The sequence below is a fragment of the Pyricularia pennisetigena genome, chromosome 6 (assembly GCF_004337985.1).
Source record: "Pyricularia pennisetigena strain Br36 chromosome 6, whole genome shotgun sequence".
Lineage (NCBI taxonomy): Eukaryota > Fungi > Ascomycota > Sordariomycetes > Magnaporthales > Pyriculariaceae > Pyricularia > Pyricularia pennisetigena.
In genome coordinates, this window is record NC_043744.1 from 1,415,557 (window position 1) to 1,441,063 (window position 25,507).

The following is a 25,507-nucleotide window of genomic DNA, read 5'->3' on the forward strand; positions in this document are numbered from 1 at the left end:
CTATTTCCCATCGTATAAAAATACGGATTTCCTGAATCGTTTGCCCGTCCCGTTATAAAAAAAATTTTAATTGGGTAAAAACTAATCCGTATCGGCGATAATTATTATAACCTGGCGCAGGGTAAGGAATACGAATATTACCAAAATGGTTCGCATTATACCCTATTTAGGTTATATTAATTGCTTTAAAATTAATAATAATACCAACCCGCCCGCCTGGTTCGGTCGCGGAATTAATGTTTTCCGCAACACGAACGAAATTTTTATCGCCCAAACCTTTAAACGCTTTTAATCCATTGCTGGCGTCGCCGCAGCAAAAATACGCGTTAATAACCAAATTTTAATATACCATTTTAACAGTAATTCGTCGAATATAAACGAGGTAATGGTCGTATTTGGCTACGAAACGATAAATGTTTTAATATAATATATCAATGTAACAGGTTAATATTTCCTTTTATTAGATTGCGATAATTATTATAATTTTTGCACTAATATATCCTATTATTTAATATATTGTAATAATTGTTACAATTTTTTGCGGTAATACCAAATAATTATTATTACAATATAACAATTATTACAATCTGGTTTTTACCCTTTTATATATTTTGGGATAACGGGTACAATTTTAATTATTAGTTAATTTATTTTTAATCGCCGACGTATTCGGTTTTTTAATTTGTTTTAAAACAGGTAATCCCGGTAAATAAATTAAAGGTAATGAAATGCCCGTTTGGTAAAAAACCTTAGTTTCCGTACCGGATATATTTAACGATAGGGGTATTAAATTTATTTTCGATAATTTGGTAAATCGGCGTCGCCTACCCCTTATCCCCCCTTTTATCCGCCAAAACGATATTAACCTCCCCGGGTAAAAATATTCGCAAATAAATTTAAACCGGTTATAATTCCCACAATTTTCGCCACGATATTAATTTACCTGCGGATAATAACCACCGGATTTAATTTTAAAAACGGCGATTTGAAATTTAAAACCGTTAATTTTGGATTATATATGTATAACGGTTATTATATCGACGATTAGTTTAAAATTTGCTATTATTTCCTTTATTTTGTTTTTCGCCGGTAAGGAAAAATCGTTGTTAAAAATAAGGAAAATTTAAACGATTTTGGTGGAAATTGCCGTAACCCTTTTAAATTTAATATCGAACAATCCTTTACCCTATTTATTATCGCCGATTATATAATTATCGCCGATAACGTTATCGCCCTAAATAATTTGCATTTAATGCAATTTTAATATCGTTTGGTTACCCGTTCGCGAGCCGACCAAATCATCGACGTCGCCAATTTATTTGGTTTTAACCGCGTTTGTTATAATAGGACGATAATAATATTCGTTGTCGACACTTAGTCCCGTTTTAAACTTATTAAGGTCGGACGGTTGAAAAAAAAAGCGTGCAAATTAAATTCAAATGCACCTATTGGATTTGTTAACATTTAAAATTATTTTCAATAATTTGTACGACGAGGGGCGGTTTTATCGTCCCATTTTTACCAAACCCAAAATAAAAATTACCGAATTTTATCCCAAACCTTTTGGCGACGACCAATAAAACAACTTCTTTAATTTTATATAAACCCAATCCATTATCGCCGATCGATTTGCTAATATGGACCGCGCAAAAAAGGAAATTTTCGAGGACGCCCGCGAAAAATTTTTAACGGTTTCCTTGGTATATTATACGCAATTTTCTATTTCAATTAAGGGTTATTCCTGGATTGGTTATCTTTTTAATTCGGACGCGATTTAGGCTGTTATAAAAAAGTTGCGTTTTTTTGAAATATTTTGCCTATCGACGGTCTAAATACCGATAATAAAATCGGTTTTAAATATAAGAAAACTAAGGGTAAATTTTTTTAATTTAATTAGGATATACCTAATACTTTTTCTTATCGCCATTGGTTACCCTAACAACTGGTTGGTAAATTATATATATATATTATCCCTAACAATTGTGACTGTCGTTACAATTTTGCCCCTATTTTGGTAATTATTATTATAATCCTGCCCCTATTTTTGTAATTATTGTTACAATCCCACCCCTATTTTTATAATTATTATTACAATTTTTGTTTTTGCTAAATGAATTTTTCTTTCGTCTTAAATACCCACACCTTATTAAAATTGGAACAATTAACTTTTAAAAATTGGTTATTAACCAACGAAATAAACATAGGAAAAACGATTATTTATTTTACGGCGATTTATATGTAGTATATCCGTTATTAATACGACCGATTTATCCAAAATACCGACGGATGTTTTCCCACTTTAATTTTCGTCCCGGCCAGCCTTATTTCGCAAATATTAAAAAAAATAATAACCAATTTCCCAGCTTTCGACGTTAAATGCTATTATAATTTAACCGAAATATGCGCTACCGATGCCCCGCGAGCGGTTACTATTTTTACCCAGGCGCAATTTTACGATATTTTAACCAAATTCGCCGCCCGCAAATTTAATTCCAAATTTGCGGGTACGGTTATTATTATATTTTATTCGATATTCCTAATCCGAAAAACTAAGCAATTGGACGAAATTCATAACGCGGAAAAAATGTTTAACCCATAGTATATAAATAAAATTATCGATTTTAACTTTAACAACGCCCCCCCGACGTCGATAATTTCGACGATAATTCTAATATTAAAAATAATATTTAGCAAATGTTTTTTTGTAATAATTATTATAATTTCGTTATATTAATATATTTATTTAAATTAAATAATTTTATTAGGAACCGTTAACGCAAAAACGGTCGGAAAGCCGATTTTTCCACGGGCGAAAACACCAAAAATATCCGGCGTTTGGTTACATATTTATTATCCGGGACCTTTTTTTAACGTATAATTGGAGACGAAATTTAATATCTCCGCTACCGCGAATCGATAATATACCGCGCATTTCGCCTTATTATTTATATTAATCGGGGTATGGCCATTATTACGCCGATTATTAACAAAATTAGGAATATTACTGGCTTTAATGCCCTAATTTGGGATAAAACTGCGATCTTTTTCGCCCGACCTAAAAGCCTGTTTTAGGAAAATATATTTACGGTCGATTACATTTGGGAAAATAGTGGTTATTTCGTCGTTTTTAATGTCGATAAAAACATTAAAACCTTTTTACAAAAATTCGAATCGATGGGTTAAAAATGGTGGTTATTTTACCCTCGAATTTTAAACTTTATAACTTTTACCACTATACCAAACGAAAAATCGTTAATAATTTTTAAATATACGGGCGTATTTACGGTACGCAGGGGTATAAATACCGGGTTTATTTTGCCCGACGGTACAATTATTTATCCCCGTAAACGTATTCCACTTTATAGTATTATTATTAAAAAACTCCAATTTGGCCACCGTTTCGAAAACGTTATAACGAATACCGAAGCAATTTTCAAAAATATTATTACCGTATTCGTGGGCGAAAATACCGACGATATTGGTCCCGCTCCATTAGGAATTCCATTAATGCGGATATTACAATTGGTAACCGCTAAACCTCGGTTTTTTTTATATAGGTTTTATCCGCTTATTGCAGTTTTTGGCAATTAATTACCTTTTTTGGTTAATAATCCACGCCGAAAACGATACCCGGGATATTAATTCGGCGGAATTGGGTAAAATACTGGCGTTAAAAGGAATGGATTTTGAAGCCAAACACCGCAACGTCCGATAAAGCTTTAAAGAAAATTTATAGGAAGGAAAAACCCGTTTTGGATCGGTAATTATGGACGTTTTAATTTAATATAACGGCGACGGTCCCTTTAATTAAATTTATTCTAAAATTTGCACTAATCCTAAAACGCTACCTCCGTCGGAGAGGGCTAAAATGGTCCATTTTGTATTAAACGAATCGCTATTTATTACCCGCGTGGTCGAAATTTGTATGGAGGAAAAAAAAGGGTTAACGCGTCCTGGTTATAACCCCCAATTTTTGGATTTAAACGTAAATTGGCCATATAATAACAATTATTACAATATTTTTCTTTCCCCACAATTATTGTAATAATTGTTTCAATTTTTATATTTTTGGATTATAATAAATGTTATAATAATTATTATTTTTCCATTTTTGTAATAATTATTACAATTTTTAATATACCTGCTAATGTTTTTAATTTTATTATTTTTATTTTGGAAAAAGCCAATTTCGGTGTGGTTATTATCCGATAAAACCTGTCCTAAGCCGAACGCCATAAAACCGTTTCCGATTTTACCGATTCCAGCTCCCATTTTAACGTTTATATCCTAAATATTAATATTTCCAACGCTGGTTTTAATTTATACCCCAATTGTTGCATTAATATTATTATTTTTTTAATATGGAACGCCAATATACAATTGCAAATTTATGGTCGTTTAATTCGGTTCAATTAAAATAAATTTATTATTTGGCGTATTTTCGAAATGCGAGGTATTTTTTTCGATTAGGTAAAAAATCGTATATTCCGGAAAGTTAATACCCCTTTTTCTATTATTCCGGCCGTTATTAATATATAATAAATGTTATTTAAATATATTACGCGTATACGTTTCCCCAAAATTATCCAATTTCCAATTGTTAAACAATTCCTGGCGTATAAAGCAATAGCAATTATATTTTCCTGGCCTTTTAACTGTTTCGTTTAAATAACAAAACCCCCCCTTGGCATTTTAATATTTTTTATTTTAATAAAACGCGCCGTATAGGCGAATTTTATTTTCGCCTGGTTTAAATGCTCGTATTAAATATCCTTAAACAATTTAATAAATAGGATTTGGTGGAAAAAACGTTGGTTTTTATTTTAACGTTGGATCCAGTTTATATTAATTATTAATACCAGGAATAAAATGGTGGCCGTAATACGTTTATTAATTATATTAATTGTACACATTTGCCTTACTTCGATTTTGCTATTATGGATTAGGGGTTTTTAATTAAATTAATAAAATGGATTAAAAACAGCGATAAATTTTACGACGAAACCGCGACCGCGCGGGTTATTGGGGCCCCAATAAAGGATTTTAGCTCCTGGGTTATTAAACGCCGGGAAACCAATAAACCGTTTAAAAGAGGTATTTTTAATAACAATAACGCCGACCTTTTGGCGGTCTTTATTCCGTTTTTTTATTTATCGATTTTGGCCTTAATTACGATAAATTTATATTCGATTCGTTAAAAAAACCCTGCATACCTATTTTAAAAAGGATAAGGAAAAGGACGATTCGGTCCTTGGATCGTTTACCGCGACCCCAGCTCGGAAAAGGAGGCGTAGCGCTAAAAAACCCATTTTTAAAAAAACATTTAACGCTGCCAAACGTTTTCGTCTTTTTTAATCGGTTTAGGTTTTTTTATTTTGCTTTTTTTTGGGGTTTGGTGCTATAAAGTTGGGGGTTTTATATATATAATATTATAATAATTATTATTATTAGGATCCGGTTTAATGGATTTATTATTGGTGGTTAATGGGGTATTATAATAACGGTTATTACCAGGATTATTTTTCCTGGATTTATAATTGGCGGTGGATGGAAAATATGATTTATTTCGGTAAAAAAAATGGATAAAAAACGGGTTATTTATACGGAGGATTTTGGAGGAAATTATGTTTCGCATTTTATTTTAAATTAAATTTACGATTGGTATTTGTTTGTTTATATTTACTAATTTTGCGGACGCTGTTTTGCCTCTGTTATTCGCGGGTAAAATCACCGTTATTCGTCCATTTAACTTCTTTTTATAATGGAACGATGCTCGTTTTCACCCGCTTTGGTTTGCGTAATTTACCTTTTATTACTTTGAATTTTATACGCCTTTTTCGTCGGAGTTTTCGTATATTCCGTCCAGCAAATCTTTTTCGGTATTAATTATACCATTAATATTTAAACCGTTTATTCGGTTATATCCCTTTTTTGGATTTGCCCCTATTTTTTCAATATCCGCCTAAGATAATACGCTGTTAAGGCGTACGATTTTTTAATTAAATGCCTCTAATTTATCGTCCATTAGCTCTTTTAAACCCAAATATAATAAATTAGGGCCGTCGAAATCGAAATTGGGTAATAATTCGGCCTTTTCGCTTCCCCAACCATTTTGGAATAATAAATACGTATAGTGGATTATATTTTGGTTGGTTAACACTATATAATAATTGCTATTAATACGTATACGGGCGATGTTTTCCAATATTTTGCGCACCGTAATTGCGATTAGCCCCATCGCTGCACAATTTAGGAATGTTTTTCGCAAATCGTGCGTGGAATTGCGGTTATTTTTAATATTTATGGCAAAACCCCCACTAATATATTTAGTTGTTAAATTTACCGGATTAAATCCATTCCCGGCCGTGGTATATTTTACGAACGTTGATTTTAAAATTCCGGTGCGTAGCGGTTAATTTATAACCTTTGGCCGTAATAACCAGGTTAAATATAGCATTTTAGGGCTATAATTTTTTGTTTTGCAACCGTAGAAAAAGAGGACCAATTGCGGCATTATAATTTCTAATACGCCGTAATTTTTTTGGTGGAACGCGCTTATTATTATCTATAAAAAGTTAATTATTTGCAAATAACGGCGTTGCGTGCGGAAAGCGATATTAATTTTGGGTTTTATATCCCATAATCCAATACCTATTAAACCGTTAATATAACCAGCGAATATATTATCATAAATACGGTTTACTACGGAAATATATATATTATATGGTATATCGGTAAAAGCCTTTCCCAAAACGTTTTTAAAAATTTAATTCCTGCCCAATAATCCGTTTTGGATTAAAACAGCAATTATAATATATAAAATGCGGGACCGGAATGCATTTTGTAAAAGCCGTAAAACGTGGTAAAACTCTTTTTTATTTTTTTAAAACTAATTGTATTTCCTTAACCCTATTATATTTATAAATATAATGTGGGCGTAATATTATTATGATTGGTTAATGAAATTAAATTCGATAAAGAAAAACGTTGGTACGGGTAATATCCATTTTTTTGTTAAAAAGGTGGGATAATTCGATATAAATTCCTTAAATAGTACGGATATATAACGTTATTTTTTAATCCCTATAAACGAGGAGCAGGACGGAAAAATAGTCGAAATAATCGGGTAATAGGTTCAAAAAACGTTTAAAAAGGGTTTCGTGGATTTGGATAACTCCTGCGTATTCCCTTTCGTTTTCGGTAATAGCGGGGGTTTGAATAAGGTAGGAAATTGGTGTAATTCGTGCGAGGGTAGGGTATTATGGGATTATTTTAGGCGTATATGGGCGGTTAAGGAATAAAAAACCACAAATTTGGTGCATTATATAATATTTGGCGTTTTCGTAATAAATATCCGGATATTATAAAAAGGCGGGCGTTTGCAACCATTTTTGGCGGAAAAATACGGTGGCGTGCCATTAGGATTGCGTATATCGTTTAAATCCTGGCGTTAATATAAGGAGATACGATGTTAAATTTTGCATTCAATTACGTCTTCCATATCCAAAATCCTATACCTTATCCAGAAAATTGAAATTATTATAAACGAAAAATAGTATTGGGTTACGAGCGATCCTTTTTAAATTTATTTATATATTAATATATATATATATATATATATATATATATAAAAAAATTATTATTGCTATTTACGGTAAAAGTTAAATATAAATATAAATATTATTAATAACGTATTCGGGTAACGGCTATAAATTGTAAAATTTACCGTTTAATAGTTTAATAAAATAAATATATTTTAAACCCGGATAATATATTTACAATACGTTATAGAATTCCATAATTTATAAAATATAATGCGAATACGCGTAATAAATAATTGTTTTTTTGGGGGGAATATCCGTGGGTTAAAATCGCCAATGTTAATATAACGCGTTAATTTTTTAACGTGGGGGGGTTTGTGGTTTTTAAAAAGGTATTTAATTCCAAATATACCACGTTCGAAATTTGTAACGATAAATAAAACGGGCGGTAACCCCGGAAATGCAATAATAGTAAAAATATAAATTTGTATAATATTGGCGTTTTGGATGGGATTTTTTGGGTGGACGTATCGAATATTAATTTAAACCAATTTATATCGTTTACGTTTTTAGCGGAATAACTTTTTATACCCGAAAATTGGAAATTTGTGGGTTCGAACCGGTTAAAAAAACGTAAATATTATATTAATTGCTGCAATTTTTTGCGCAAAAGGTCGGCCTTAATAGGCGGAGGAAATTTATTATTAAAACGGTATTCGACCCTATTAACGCGTAAACGTTTTCGGATTTAAAGGTTTCGTAATGTTTTTTTAAAAAAAAATATTCGCGATGGGGCAGGTTTAATAATTTCGTAAAAATTTGCCGCTATTACCCAAACGTGGATAAATTACGTAAAATTAATACGTCGGTAACGGTTACGCCAAAATTTGGTAATATCGCGAATAAATTTGGTTTCGGGGTTTATTTCCGTTTCGGATTCGGATTCCCTCGGTAAATGCTTTTAATCGATTAAAAAAAGCTTAAATTCCCATTAATTTTTAAATATAAAATTGGGCGATAATAATTGGGATATCGATAAAAATAAAAATAATTGCGATATCGATAAAAATAATAGGGTTAGGTCGGACGTTAAATATTGGATTATAAATTACGCGGATGGGAATATTTTTTCGGGTATATTTATTAATATTATTGGAAATGTGTTTTCCATTATTAAATTCGGGTTTTATTTGGTTTAATAGTATATTAAATAAAAATTAATATACGTAAATATATGGTATAATGGTAAAAACTTTTTATTTTTTTGTATATCGGGGGGAATAATGGTTGGCGATATCGCAATATTGGGTGTTTTATTGGTGGTACCGCCATAAACGGCGAAATGCGATAAGATGTTCTTAGATTAGAACGAACGCGATTATTGGTCGAAAAACCATGTGGCTGAAAGGTATATGGAGCGCTCGGTCCCCACTGCGGAGCAGGGGGGTCTAGTTTGAGCACTGAGACTAATTCGCTGACATTTTATATCGCGATTCCTGCAACACATAAAATATAGTAGAAAATCCGACAGCCCTAACAACCCCATTTCGGCACTATTTAATGTGGCTTATATATAAATAAAAGTGGACGCATTACATGCTAAATAACGCATATAATTAACAGTTTGCAATATTGGATTTTTGCTAGCCTAATACCGTCCGTATTAACCGAATTTACCCTGCACAGGTTAATTACTAAGCAATTTATGCCGAGTTTATACGAAAAGTTATATTAAGATTGAAAAAGCTCGGGTTTTGGGCGATTTACGCATTCTAAATACCTTATATAATATACCTAATTTGGATTATCACCAACGAATAACCAAATTAGCTATCTGGTTAATCTTAGTGCTCAGACTAAACCCCCCTGCTTCGCAGTGGGGACCGAGCGCTCCATATACCTTTTAACCACATGGTTTTTCGACCAATTAGATTGGCCGAAAACATCGCGCTCGTTCTAATTTAAAAACATTTTATCGCATTTCGCCGTTTATGGCGGTACCACCAACAAAACACCCAATGCTGCGATATCGCCAACTACCATTCCCCCCCATACACAAAAAAATAAAAAGTTTTTACCATTATATTATATATTTACGTATATTAATTTTTATTTAATATACCATTAAACCAAATAAAACCCGAATCCAATAATGGAAAATATATTTCCAATAATGTTAATAAATATACCCGAAAAAATATTCCCATCCGCGTAATTTATAATCCAATATTTTACGTCCGACCTAACCCTATTATTTTTATCGATATCGCAATTATTTTCGTTTTTATCGTTATCCCAATTATTATCGCCCAATTTTATATTTAAAAATAAATGGGAATTTAAACCTTTTTTAATCGATTAAAAGCATTTACCGAGGGAATCCGAATCCGAAACGGAAATAAACCCCGAAACCAAATTTATTCGCGATATTACCAAATTTTGGCGTAACCGTTACCGACGTATTAATTTTACGTAATTTATCCACGTTTGGGTAATAGCGGCAAATTTTTACGAAATTATTAAACCTACCCCATCGCGAATATTTTTTTTTAAAAAAACATTACGAAACCTTTAAATCCGAAAACGTTTACGCGTTAATAGGGTCGAATACCGTTTTAATAATAAATTTCCTGCGCCTATTAAGGCCGACTTTTTGCGCAAAAAATTGCAGCAATTAATATAATATTTACGTTTTTTTAACCGGTTCGAACCCACAAATTTCCAATTTTCGGGCATAAAAAATTATTCCGCTAAAAACGTAAACGATATAAATTGGTTTAAATCAATATTCGATACGTCCACCCAAAAAATCCCGTCCAAAACGCCAATATTATACAAATTTATATTTTTACTATTATTGCATTTCCGGGGTTACCGCCCGTTTTATTTATCGTTACAAATTTCGAACGTGGTATATTTGGAATTAAATACCTTTTTAAAAACCACAAACCCCCCAACGTTAAAAAATTAACGCGTTATATTAACATTGGCGATTTTAACCCACGGATATTCCCCCCAAAAAAACAATTATTTATTACGCGTATTCGCATTATATTTTATAAATTATGGAATTCTATAACGTATTGTAAACATATTATCCGGGTTTAGAATATATTTATTTTATTAAACTATTAAACGGTAAATTTAACAATTTATAGCCGTTACCCGAATACGTTATTAATAATATTTCTATTTATATTTAACTTTTACCGTGAACAGCAATAATAATTTTTTTATATATATATATATATATATATATATATATATATTAATATATAAATAAATTTAAAAAGGATCGCTCGTAACCCAATACTATTTTTCGTTTATAATAATTTCAATTTTCTGGATAAGGTATAGGATTTTGGATATGGAAGACGTAATTGAATGCAAAATTTAACATCGTATCTCCTTATATTAACGCCAGGATTTAAACGATATACGCAATCCTAATGGCACGCCACCGTATTTTTCCGCCAAAAATGGTTGCAAACGCCCGCCTTTTTATAATATCCGGATATTTATTACGAAAACGCCAAATATTATATAATGCACCAAATTTGTGGTTTTTTATTCCTTAACCGCCCATATACGCCTAAAATAATCCCATAATACCCTACCCTCGCACGAATTACACCAATTTCCTACCTTATTCAAACCCCCGCTATTACCGAAAACGAAAGGGAATACGCAGGAGTTATCCAAATCCACGAAACCCTTTTTAAACGTTTTTTGAACCTATTACCCGATTATTTCGACTATTTTTCCGTCCTGCTGCTCGATTATAGGGATTAAAAAATAACGTTATATATCCGTACCATTTAAGGAATTTATATCGAATTATTTTAACCCTTTAACAAAAAATAATAAATATTACCCGTATTAGCGGTTTTCCATATCGAACTTAATTTTATTAACCAATTATAATAATGGTACGCCCTTATTATATTTATAAATATAATAAAGTTAAAAAAATACAACCAATTTTAAAAAAATAAAAAGGAGTTTTACCACGGTTTACGGTTTTTACAAATATATTCCGGTCCCGCATTTTGTGCATTATAATTGCTATTTTAATCCAGAACGGATTTTTGGACAGGGATTAAATTTTTAAAAACGCCCTGGAAATAGCTTTTACCGATATATTATATAATATATATATTTCCGTGGTAAACCGTATTTACGATAATATATTCGCTGGTTATATTAACGGTTTAAAAGGTATTGGATTATGGGATATAAAACCAAAATTAATATCGCCTTCCGCACGTAACGCCGCTATTTGCAAATAATTAACCTTTTATGGATAATAATAAACGCGTTTTACGAAAAAAACTACGGCGCATTCAAAATTATAATGCCGCAATTGGTCCTATTTTTCTACGGATGCAAAATAAAAAATTATAGCCCTAAAATATTATATTTAACCTGGTTATTACGACCAAAGGTTATAAATTAACCGCAGCGCACCGGGATTTTAAAATTAACGTTCGTAAAATATACCACGGCCGGGAAGGGATTTAAACCGGTAAACCTAATAATTAAATATATTAGTAGGGGTTTCGCTATGGATATTAAAAATAACCGCAATTCCACGCACGATTTGCAAAAAACATTCCTAAATTATGTAACGATAAAACCAATCGCAATTACGGTGCGCAAAATATTGGAAAACATCGCCCGTATACGTATTAATAGTAAATACCATATAATATTAATGAACCGAAATATAATCCATTATACGTATTTATTATTCCAAAATGGTTAGGGAAACGAAAAGGCCGAATTATTACCCAATTTCGATTTCGACGGCCCTAATTTAATATATTTGGGTTTAAAAAAATTAATAAGCGACAAATTGGAGGTATTTAATTAAAAGATTATACGCCCTAATAACGTATTATTTTAAACGGATATTAAAAAAACAGGGGTAAATCCAAAAAAGGGATATAACCGGATAAACGGTTTAAATATTAATGGTATAATTAACACCGAAGGAAATTTACTGGATAAAATATACCAAAAATACGACGAAAAAAACGTATAAAATTTAAAATAATAAAAAGTAAATTACGCAAACTAAAACGGGTAAAAGTGAAAATCGTTCTATTATAAAAAGGAATTAAATAGACGAATAACGGTGACCTTACCCGCGAATAACGGAGGTAAAACAACGTCCGCAAAACCAGTAAATATAAACAAACAAATACCAATCGTAAATTTGGTTTACAATAAAATGCGAAATATAATTTCCTCCAAAATTTTCCGCATAAATAACCCGTTTCCTATCCATTTTCCTTACCCAAACAAACTATATTTTCCATCCACCGCCAATTATAAATCCAGTAAAAAAAATCCTGGTAATAACCGTTGTTATAATACCCCATTAACCACGAATAATAAATCCATTAAAACGGATCTTAATAGTAACAATTGTTATAATATTATATATATAAAACCCCCAATTTTATAGCACCAAACCCCAAAAAAAAGCAAAATAAAAAAACGTAAACCGATTAAAAAAAACGAAAACGTTTAGCAGCGTTAAATATTTTTTTAAAAATGGGTTTATGAACGCCACGCCTCCTTTTCCGAATTGGGGTTGCGGTAAACGATTTAAAAACCGAATCGTCCTTTTTTTTATTTTTTTTTAAAATGGGTATACAGGGTTTTTTTAACCAATCGAATATAAATTTATCGTAATTAAAGCCAAAATCAATAAATAAAAAAAACGGAATAACGACCGCCAAAAGGTCGGCGTTATCATTACCAAAAATACCTTTTTTAAACGGTTTATTAATTTCCCGGCGTTTAATAACCCAGGAGCCAAAATCCTTTATCGGGGCCCCGAAAACCCGCGCAATCGCGGTTTCGTCGTAAAATCCATCGCTATTTTTAATCCATTTTATTAATTTAACCACAAACCCCTAATTTATAATGGTAAAATCGAAATAAGGCAAATGTGTACGATTAATATAATTTAAAAACGTATTACGCCCACCATTTTGCTTCTAATATTAATAATTAATATAAATTGGACCTAACGTTAAAATAAAAACTAACGTTTTTTCCACCAAATCCTGTTTGTTAAACTATTTAGGAATATTTAATACGAATATTAAAACCAGGCGAAAATAAAACTCGCTTATGCGGCGCGTCCTATTAAAATAAAAAATATTAAAATATTAAAGGGGTTTTATTATCCAAATAAAACAATTAAAAAACCAGGAAAATATAATTACTATTACTTTATACGCCAGGAATTACTTAACAATTGGAAATTGGATACTTTTGGGGAAATGTATGCGCGTAATATATTTAAATAATATTTATTATATATTAGCAACGGCCGGAATAGTAAAAAAAGGGGCATTAACCTTCCGGAATATGCGATTTTTTACCCAATCGAAAAAAATACCTGGCATTTCGAAAATGCGCCAAATAATAAATTTATTTTAACTTAACCGAATTAAACGACCACAAATTTGCAATTGTATATTGGCGTGCCATATTAAGAAAGTAATAATACCAGTGCAACAATTGGGGTGCAAATTAAAACCAGCGCTGGAAATATTAATATTTAAATTATAAACGCTAAAATTGGAGCTGGAATCGGTAAAATCGGAGACGGTTTTATCGCGTTCGGTCTAAGATAGGTTTAATCGGATAATAACCATACCAAAATTGGCTTTTTCCAAAATAAAAGCAATAAAATTAAAAGAATTAGCAGGTATATTAAAAATTATAATAATTATTACAAAAATGGAAAAATAATAGCTATTATAACATTTATTATAATCCAAAAATATTAAAAATTGTAATAATTGTTACAATAATTGTGGGGAAAAAAAGGAATTGTAATAATTATTATTATATAGCCAATTTACGTTTAAATTTAAAAATTAGGGGTTATAACCAGGACGCGTTAACTTTTTTTTTCCTCCATACATATTTCGACCACGCGGGTAATAAATGGCGATTCGTTTAATATAAAATGGACTATTTCAGCTTTGCCCGACGGAGGTAACGTTTTAGGATTAATGCAAATTTTTGAATAAACCCAATTAAGGGGACCGTCGCCGTAATATTAAATTAAAATATCCACAATTACCGATTTAAAACGGGTTTTTCCTTCCTATAAGCTTTTTTTAAAATTTTGTCGGACGTTGCGGTATTTGGTTTTAAAATCCATTTTTTTTAACGCCAATATTTTACCCAATTCCGTCGAATTAACATCCCGGGTATCGTCCTCGGCGTGGATTATTAACCAAAAAAGGTAATTAATTACCAAAAACTGCAATAAACGGATAAAACCTATATTAAAAAAAACCGAAATTTAACGGTTACCAGTTATAATATCCGCATTAATAGGAATTTCTAATAAAGCGGGACCAATATCGTCGGTATTTTCGCCCACGAATACGGTAATAATATTTTTAAAAATTGTTTCGGTATTCGTTATAACGTTTTCGAAACGGTGACCAAATTAGAGTTTTTTAATAATAATGCTATAAAGCGGAATACGTTTACGGGGATAAATAATTGTACCGTTGGGCAAAATAAACCCGGTATTTATACCCCTGCGTACCGTAAATACGCCCGTATATTTAAAAATTATTAACGATTCTTCGTTTGGTATAATGGTAGGAATTATAAAATTTAAAATTCGAGGGTAAAACAACCATTATTTCCAACCTATCGATTCGAATTTTTATAAAAAGATTTTAATGTTTTTGTTTATATTAAAAATAACGAAATAACCATTTTTTTCCTAAATATGATCGACCGTAAATATATTTTCCTAAAATAGGTTTTTAGGTCGGGCGAAAGGGATCGCAATTTTGTCCCAAACCAGGGCACTAAAACCAATAATATCCTTAATTTTGTTAATAATCGGCGTGGTAATAATTATACCCCGATAAATATAAGGGATAAAGCGAAATGCACGGTATATTATCGATTGGCGGTAGCGGAAATATTAAATTTCGTTTCCAATTATACGTTAAAAAAAAGTACCGGATAATAAATATATAACTAAACGCCGGATATTTTTGGTGTTTTCGCCCATGGAAAAATCGGCCTTCCGACCGTTTTTACGTTAACGGTTCCTAATAAAATTATTTAATTTAAACAAATATATTAATATAACGAAATTATAATAATTATTACAAAAAACATTTACTGGGTATTATTTTTAATATCGGAATTATTGTCGAGGTTATCGACGTCGGGGGGGCGTTGCTAAAAATTGGAATCGATAACCTTATCCATGCATTATAGGTTAAATAGCTTTTCCGCGTTATGGATTTCGTCCAATTGTTTAATTTTTCGGATTAAAAATATCGAATAAAATATAATAATAGCCGTACCCGCAAATTTAGGATTAAATTTGCGGGCGGCGAATTTAATTAAAATATTATAAAACTGCGCTTAAGTAAAAATAGCAACCGCTCGCGGGGTATCGGTAGCGCATATTTCGGCTAAAATATAATAGCATTCAACGTCGAGGGCTGGGAAATTGGTTACTATTTTTTTAAATATTTGCGAAACAAAGTTAGCCGGAACGAAAATTAAAATGGGAAAACATCCGTCGGTATTTTGTATAAATCGGTTATATGAGCAGCGGATATACTATATATAAATCGCCGTAAAATAAATAATTGTTTTTCCTATGCTTATTTCGTTGGTTAATAACTAATTTTCAAAAACTAATTGCTCCAACTTTAGTAGGGTATAGGTATTTAAACCGAAAAAAGAATTAATTTAACAAAAACAAAAACTGTAATAATAATTATAAAAATAGGGGTGGGATTGTAACAATAGTTACAAAAATAGGGGTAGGATTGTAATAATAATTACAAAAATAGGGGCAAAATTGTAACGACAATTATAATTATTAGGAATAATATATATATATACTTTACCAACCAATTAATGGGGTAATTAATAGCGATTAAAAGGAGCATTAAATATATCCCAGTTAAACCAAAAATATTTACCTTTAATTTTTTTATATTTAAAACCGATTTTGTTATCGGTATTTGAACCGTTAATAGGCAAAATATTTTAAAAAAAACGCAATTTTTTTATAATAACCTAAATCGCGTCCGAATCAAAAAGATAACCAGTCCAGGGATAACTTTTGGTCAAAATGGAGAATTGCGTATAATATACCAAGGAAACCGTTAGGACTTTTTCGCGGGTGTCCTCGAAAATTTCCTTTTTTGCGCGGTCCATATTAGCAAATCGATCGGCGATGGTTAATTGGGTTTATATAACATTAAGGAAATCGTTTTATTAATCGTCGCTAAAAAACTTGGGATAAAATTCGGTAATTTTTGTTTTAGGTTTGGTAAAAATGGGATAATGGAACCGCCCTTCGTCGTACAAATTGTTAAAAATATTTTTAAATATTAATAAATCCAATAGGTGCATTTCAATTTAATTTGCACGCTTTTTTTTCTTTTTCAACCGTCCGACTTTAATTGGTTTAAAACGGGACCAAATATCGATAGCGAATATTATTATCGTCCTATTATTGTGAACATGGCTAGCGCAGGGCTAATTATATTAGCTACCCTGCATTATCTTATAACGGCTAGCACGGACTAATTTTATTAGTCACCCTGCATCGAATAAATAAATAAATAACAAATAAAACGTATACGCGTTTATACACACAAAGCTTTATATATCACGTCTTTGTTCATAGTTTCAACAACAAAACAAATTCGTCATATTTAATCTAGCTTAGTGGTATAATGCACGTACCATAATCTATATCATATATACGTTGAAATGCGTGGGTTCGAATCCCGTTGTGGTCGCAGATTTTCTGTGCATGCATAAGCACAATAGGCCGTTAGGCTCAATAGGTCGGCAGGTCAGTCACATGAATAAGGCCAAATCATGTGACGTGACCCCGCATTCCGGACATCCGGATCGAAGATCTGCACCTACGGATTCGAACACGTAATTCACAACTTAGCCTTAGATTCATCACCTTCATAACCTTCATCGAATCATCGATTCAACGATTCAACGAATCGATTGTGCAACAACAATATATCATCTCTATTACCCGCTAGCAGACGGTTATCTGCCATTTCAACGTTCCATCAGCCTTATACGTGATCCACTTTTCCCCGCGTTCAAGATTAAGCTTATTCTATCTCGTAACCTCCTCACAAATAATTCATAAATTTTTAACGTTTTTTCGCGATATTACGGGTTATTTAGTTAATTTAATTAATAATTTTGGCTTAGTTAATTTATATTTAACGATAAACCCCTGCGTATCGAAATACCAATAAGGCGTAAAAAAATATACGGTTTTTTTACGGTTAGGCCCGCGTGCGGTTCGTCCGAACTTTTACTATAAATTTACGGGGTCGTTTAATATTAACGCGCCGTATTGCATTATACGTTCTATATTAGGTATATTTATACCTATACTTAGAAATAAAGTGGAAAACATAATACAAATCTTAAAATCCGGTTTGGAAAATTCTGCGTAAATTTTAATTTTATCGATTTTAAATATAAATATATTGTACCGGATAATTATATCGGTTACGTTTCGTTTAATAAATTTCCTAAATACGAGGTTTTTTATTAAGAATTGGCGTGTTTGGATAATACGGTTCCTAACGTCCATATATGTAATGGTTTTAAAAATACGGGTGGCGGATAATGGTGTAATATTCCCTATTAGGAATAACAGGCGTCGGTAATCGTTAATTAGGGTTTTACGCTCCAAATATTGTATTATAATCGTAATTTCGGGTCGGTCGAAAAACGCTTCAACGAAACGCATTATCCTTTTATAATACATATGGTCGAAAACGTAAATTTCAGTTTTTGCTGTAAGGGTTACGATATACCCGAATACAAATACGGTTACTGGTATAATTACCCGGACCAAACGCAATATAAAAAACGATTTCCTTAAATCCTTCCATTGTAAAATTATATAAAATTTATAAATAATAAATAAAACGATACGTTGGTGGAATATAGGGTTTCGAAAAAATTTAAGGAATCGGTAATTGGTAATTTGTTCCGGGCCTAAAAAAATGTACGTCTATTTATAAACGGTTTGCGGGTTTTAAAAAGAGTTATATTAAGTAAAATTAGTTTTAATAATAAAAACCGCATATTTATATTTACGTTTAAAATGGATTAATTAATTAATTTGGGATTCGCGGCGGGATAACGTTATATATTGCGTAATTGTTTTTACCCTAATTTGTTTAATGGAATTATTTGGATAATAATAATATTATTGCGAATTACCGAAATAATTTGCAATATTATATTTTTCCCGTACCCGGTTTTTACCAGCAAAATAATATTTTTCATATTATATAAAACCCGGTATATATACTGTATTTGGTTATAATATGGGATTCGTGTAGGAGTACTGGGGGGTTTGTGGAAGTTTAAAAACCATATAATAGTTAAAAAAACGAGTTTATATTATAAATTTAAATTAGTAAAAGTTTTAATTTTAACGTATAATTCCGGGAGGATGTGTACGTCGGAAAAGTTATTTACCGCCGCGTGTGCGGGATTGGGACCGCGAAAAATTGCGTCGATTTGGTGGGAAAACGAAATATATATGGGCGTGTTTCCGGATATTATATATATGTAATTTAATACGAATATATAAAAATTTGCGAAATAATGGTTTTTTTGATAGGTAGATATATAATATATTATATAATATATACCTTATACGGACTGTAAAATTAGTGGTTTTGCGTTATTTATATTAAAATTTATATGTAAAAGTTTTTTTCGCTTTTGCAATTTTCCCCATGTAAATTTTAACGGATTATAATCGTTATTGGTAAAATGCGAGATAGGTATCGATGGTATTAATGGGTGGATATATAATATATTAAGTAAAATTTACCCTATACGGATTGTAAAATAGATATTTTTGCGATATTTGGACTAAAATTTATATGTAAAAGTTTTTTTCGCTTTTGCGATTTTTTACATATAAATTTTAACGGATTATAATCGTTATTGTTAAAATGCGAAATAGGTATTGATAATGTTTTTGGGTTAATAATAGGGATACCGCTATAAACGGATTAAAGGCGGGCTATATTAAATTTTTAATTGGCGTACCGGGTGCAAAAAATTTTAAATTAATAAAAAAGGTTTACCAATTCCTTTTTTCAACGATGTTTTTTTTCGATATTTTGCGTAATTGTGGAATAATAAAAGAGTATCGGTTACAAAAAAGCCAAAAATACCGCCATAAACGGCGAAAATCGACAAATTCTCCTTAAATCTGAACCAAAGCGTTCTTTGGATGGACCCACAAGTACATTGCAAAGCCGCAATTGAGCCACGAAATGGAGCGAAGCGAACGAAGTGGATCAATTGTGGAGTTTTGGGCTTCAGGGATAAGCCCTGAGACTACTACCTGGTTTAATAATTAATTCCGTGGGTTGATATTATGCGAACCGGGGGTTCGAATCCGGGGGTTATTACAATTTTGGGGGTTTTTTCCAATTCGGGGGTTCGTTTATTTCGGGGGTTATAAGTCGTTATAAAAAGCTCAATTATCCAAGGGGTTTATATTATGAATACGAGTCGGGTTGGGATATAAAGGGGATTTCTTTTTTTAGGTTTTATTTTTTATATATTTGTTTTTTCTGACTTTGTATAAATAATAACAAAAAAGGGGTGTTAATTATATACGTTATTTAGCATGTCATGGGTCCATTTTTTTTGTTTATAAACCACAATGGATAGTGCCGAAATGGGGCTGTTGGGGCTATCGGATTTTCCGTTATATTTTGTGTATTGCAGGAATTGCGATTTAAAGTGTTAACGAATGGGGTTTCACCCTGTGCCGGGTTTAACACCCACCCTGCACTTACGAGTTAGCTACCCTATACGAGGTTGAAATTTTCACCAAATGAGCAAATTAATGCGAACCCAGAAATGGTTTGTGTAAAAATAAGGGTGTTTTTTCAATAACGTATATAAAATAATTTTTCGGAAAATCGTATGCGGTACCGGAACGTTTTCTGGCGTGCGGACCCCCATTTCGATATCAGAAAACATGTAAGGGAAATAAAGCATAATTTCCCCCACCAATGAATTAAATCTATTAATCCCAAAATTAGTGTACCATTTTAGTGAGCAATTTAGTGCATTTAAGCCCTGTAATTACAGGCTTTTACAACGCAACTAGCACCACGCCGCACCAAGGTTAACACCAAAACCCCAGTTAGTAACCCAAGTTGCTAACAATTGTAACCGCTTATTCCATATATTTTATTAATATATCGGGTTGTTTTTTTTCAACAAATTCCTTTTTAACATTTTTTTTCAATCCCGTATAAAAACGTACTGTTAGGGTTTCGGGGCCCCATAATAGTTCGGGGGTAACTTGTCGAAATTTACTGGTATATTTGGATGCCAATTTGGCTTAGGTAAAGCGCACCAACTTACGTTTAACCGTGCGTTTTTCGTTTAAATTACCGAATGCTCCGTTAAAATATTTTCCGAAATTTTCCTAATCGTCGAAAATGCGGTTAATTTCAATTTTACGGTTTTTTTTCCTTATTATAATCCAGATACTCTTTAAGGTTGATTCGCACCAGGCGAACGTATCGCTTTTTAGCAGCGAAATTGCGTAGGTAACCTTATTTGCGTTATTATTGAAATTGTCCTCGTTAAAGTGAGAATAGGCCCGGGTTCTTATAAAAGATTCCTGCAAAATATTTACAATGCTCTTATAACATAATAGTAAAAAATATTTAACATAATTCCTATTAATTCCATTATTTTATTCGGTTATTCGTATCGGGATTTGTCGATTTTCCTTTTAAAGCGTCGCGATTATTTCACGCAAAGCGTTAAAGCTGGCCGGAACGTTGATGGTAAAAGGGGTCTAAGGGGTGGTTTTGCTGGAAAATATCGTTTCGACGATATTATTCGGCATATTTGAAGGTAAAATATTGAACCAAAGCAATTAAAATTTTATAATCAAGGTATCGGGTAACCTGTTTTTAGGGTAAAATGAAAAAAGTTACAACAATTGAGCGTTTTAACTGGGAAATTGGGGTTTTTAATGGTTGGGGTGAAATTATAATCGTTTGTAAATAAGTTTTAAAGTTAATTTAAGTATGAGATTAGTTGTTGCTAAGCAATCCCAAAATCGAATTCATTTATATGGGAATAAACGTGTTTTATATAAATTATGTTTTTAACGTAATTTGTTCTAATTCGTTTTACTTGTAACTCACAATTGAGGTTATACGAATTGACCGAAATCCTTTTTTGGCGGTAACGTATTGTTACGTAATTGGGTCTTTATGTAATCCTGTTTCCTGCCGGCCGGTGTTTTTTTGGTCGAATGTCGTTAGGAGGGGTGTGACCCCGCCTAGCCTCCCTGGTACTGGCCCAACTATCTGGTCGTAATATAAGCATTCGTAAAATAACGGTTATCATTTCCTTTTTTTACGTAATGTTTTAAAGGCGTTACCCGTTCGGTAAAAAATTCCTAACGGGTTAGGACGGCTTTTTCAAACTTTACGTAAAATATCCTATTGGTCCTAAGCATTTACAAAATGACGCTATTAACGTTTAATCCCTTGATTTTGCTTTTCGATGTTACCTGAATAATATTAATCAATGTAAATAGGTTTGCCATAATGTCAATTGATTAATAGAACGTTATTATACGAATATAAAAGATATTGATAGTGTTTGTTCTATGAAACTGTTTAAAGGTGAGCTTCTGAACGTCCTTCCGTCTTATACTCGCAACTGGGCGGGTGAGTCACGTGCAATTGGCCTGTACGGTATTGCACGTGATTGATCGCTCTATTGCTGATTTGACAACGATTTCCTCTATTCCAACATCTAGCTTCAATTGAATATTACAAACTATTATTTGGAATAATAATTAATTGTAATGAAAACTTAGGAATTTTACTAAATAATAAATATCTTTCCAAATAAATTCGTAAGAAAATATCTGCAATTGGAAATTCATAATATGTTTTATTTATAATTGTCATTTTACTTATTTCGAACAAAAAAGTATGAATATAAGTATGCAAAGTTTGTTATTCTACGGGTTTTCCCACGGGGTCCGGCGGGTTAACAAAAAAACCCGTATACGGTTTTGGGCCGGGCCGGGCCCCCCCATTAAAAATTCAATCCACCCTCGGGTTAACCGCCCCACTAAATTGGGCTGCCACGGGCCTCCGTGGGGGGGTTTTGGAATGCCTTAAAAGGTATATAAAGCGTTCGGGCCCCGCAATATCTAGTCTAAACATTAAAACTCCATCGGCAATGTGTTTTTATTTTATCTTTATTGCAGTTGATTTTTACCACATTCCGCATCGCTTTACGTCTAGTTTAGCTCTAGGTTATAGACCGCGAATATATTCAATATAAAAACAAATTTTATATCCATTGTCACTAACTAGTAGAAACCATTTGTATAATTGTCTACTTTTGTTGCAAAGTTGATTTTGCGTTTTGGAATTCCTGGGTCTTAAAAATAATTTACCCATTTGGCATATTGGCCTATAAACCAATATTTCGTCGATTTCGAATATCGGCTAAATATTCTCTACCACATTTTGTATAAATTATTTACAAGTACCACCAGCGCAACCGTGGTATTTGCATTCCTGGTTTTTGTTAATTGCATTTCTTTTAAATTTAGTGATTATTGAATACACTTACTTGATTCCAGTAATGTTTATCACGATTGCTTTCGCAATAAAAGCTTGTATCAGGGTAGCTTTTCAAATTATATGAACTTTCACAAATTTCCGTTGTAGCAGTATTGTGTTTCGAACCGTCCTTTTGGTAACAACTACATTCTTAGCGGTTCTGCTTTGGAAAATGGGTTGTTTAATAACCTACTAGCATTCAGCGGCGATTGCATTTCGAAAAAGAAAGCAAAACCCGAGAAATACAAAGGTTTTCATTGCTGCAAAAAAAAGAAAGTTGTAGCTTGTATAAATAGGGGATGAATTTAAAATAAATATCAGTGAGAATCGGAAATTGCTATTTGAATGGTTTAAGAAATGAGTGATAATAATGGAAATAGGTAGGCCGATGGAAAAAAACAATCACCTTTTATAGTGAAAAATATAATGTGTTACTATATATAATTTTATACTTCGTATATAATTATAGTATTAAATATATGTATTATTTATACATTGAACGATTGACACTATTGTTTATAAAAATATATTAATTTCATGCAATTTTGACAATTATGCGCAGAGTCACGGCGGTAACAGGCGATAAAAGCCACATTTTGTGGTGATCTCAGGGCTTATCCCTAAAGCCCAAAGTTCCTAGTTTCAATGCTTAGACTAGACTCCCCTGCTTCGCATGGGGGAATGAACGCTCCATATACCTTTTAGCCACATGGCTTTTCAATTAATCGCATTGGCCGAAAAAGTCGCGCTCGTTCTAATCTAAGAATAATTTGTTGCATATCGCCGCTCTTGGCAGGTATCTGCACTATACTCGCATTGTATATGCACTGTATTTGTAAACATAAGAGTATAACCACTGTATGGAGTTGAATATGTGAATAAGAAAATAAATAAAAATCATAAAAAAGGGTAGCCAGTGTTGCGTCATTCTTATATTTGTTTTTTAACAGATCAACCGCTATTATAACTACTTTACTTGTTTTGATATTTAGATATTATACTTATTATGTTTTCTTGGTTTGACTCTTGGTACTGGTAGAAAGTGCCCTTGGAATATTGTACTATAGATATAAAGTTTAACCAATTTAACCGTCTGAAATATACTCAATTATCGAGTAAAAAAAAATGCATTAATATTTTTATGTTAATAAATAATGTACTAAAGCATTAAACAATTAACCCAGTTATTTATAGCACTAGGTAGGCTTTTGCACATGAAGATAATAAAATAGTGATATATATAAATACTATTTAACTTTTTCTCACGAATGTCGTTTAAATGGGTAAAATGAAAACGAAACAACATGATTAATTTATCACTTTTTTAAATGATAAAATTACTCAATTTAATCATTTTAAACTAAATTCTAGACAGAGGTTCCATTATATACGTATTTCAAATGTTGGGATCAAGGTATCGGGTAATGTGTTCTGAGGGCCAAGTATAGTGGTTTAAAGAAACTAAGCGCTGGTCTGGGTAACCTGGGGTTAATCGGGGCTTTTAATAATCGGGGTAAAGTTAAAATCGTTTTCAAATAAATCTTGAAGCTAATTAGAGTTCAATTCCTGTTAAATATTTTTAAAATTCAATCTATTGATATGGTAATTAACTCGTTTTATATAAACTGCATTCCAGGTATAATATATTTGGAATATTCCATAATCAATTTGTTATTTGTCCTGCCATAACCGATATATAGTACATTATTTCTATCCATTTTTCAACGGTTACGTAAAGTTTCGCAATCCATTCCTGATATAACTTTTGTCTGGTTAGTCGGTGGTTTTTCCATACAGGTATTATTTGGGAAAGGTGTAACCCCATTTAGTTTTATCAATACCGATTCAATTATTTAATCGTAATATAAAATTTCTTTTCCTTACCCAAATCTTTTTGGCTTTGAATAAATTATATTTTACTGACTTTTGTTTTTTTTGTTTTAATGTTATAATGAAATTTTCTGCGTTTTATTTAATCGTATAATTAAATTTCGTGGTCGTTCGGCCAGCCTCCGTCGCAACAATTTGATTTCCGTATTCCTTGCTTCGGCGGTCGAAATGCTTTTTTATTTTGTTCACGAATCGTAAAAAATTGCGAAATACTCCGTATCGCTTCAAAATCTTGTTCGTTATATTAAATAAATTTGCTTTAATCGTTCGCCGTTCAACGTCATGGGCGCTTTTCAAAAATAATTGTACAAAATCGCAATTTAATGTTCGAAATTGGAATACGAATTGGAAACGGCGGAAAAT

General features: G+C 31.8%; 1 protein-coding gene across 1 annotated transcript; it reads right to left on the reverse strand.

The window, feature by feature from the left end:
- Positions 1-23,167: 23,167 nt before the first annotated feature.
- Positions 23,168-23,512, reverse strand: PpBr36_04247 (uncharacterized protein; the record flags this gene model as incomplete). The annotated part of the gene is made up of 3 exons (XM_029891410.1): positions 23,168-23,209; positions 23,265-23,397; positions 23,448-23,512. The coding sequence occupies 3 exons, from the start codon at positions 23,510-23,512 to the stop codon at positions 23,168-23,170; spliced, it is 240 nt and encodes a 79-aa protein (XP_029749376.1).
- Between the last annotated feature and the right edge of the window lie 1,995 nt (positions 23,513-25,507).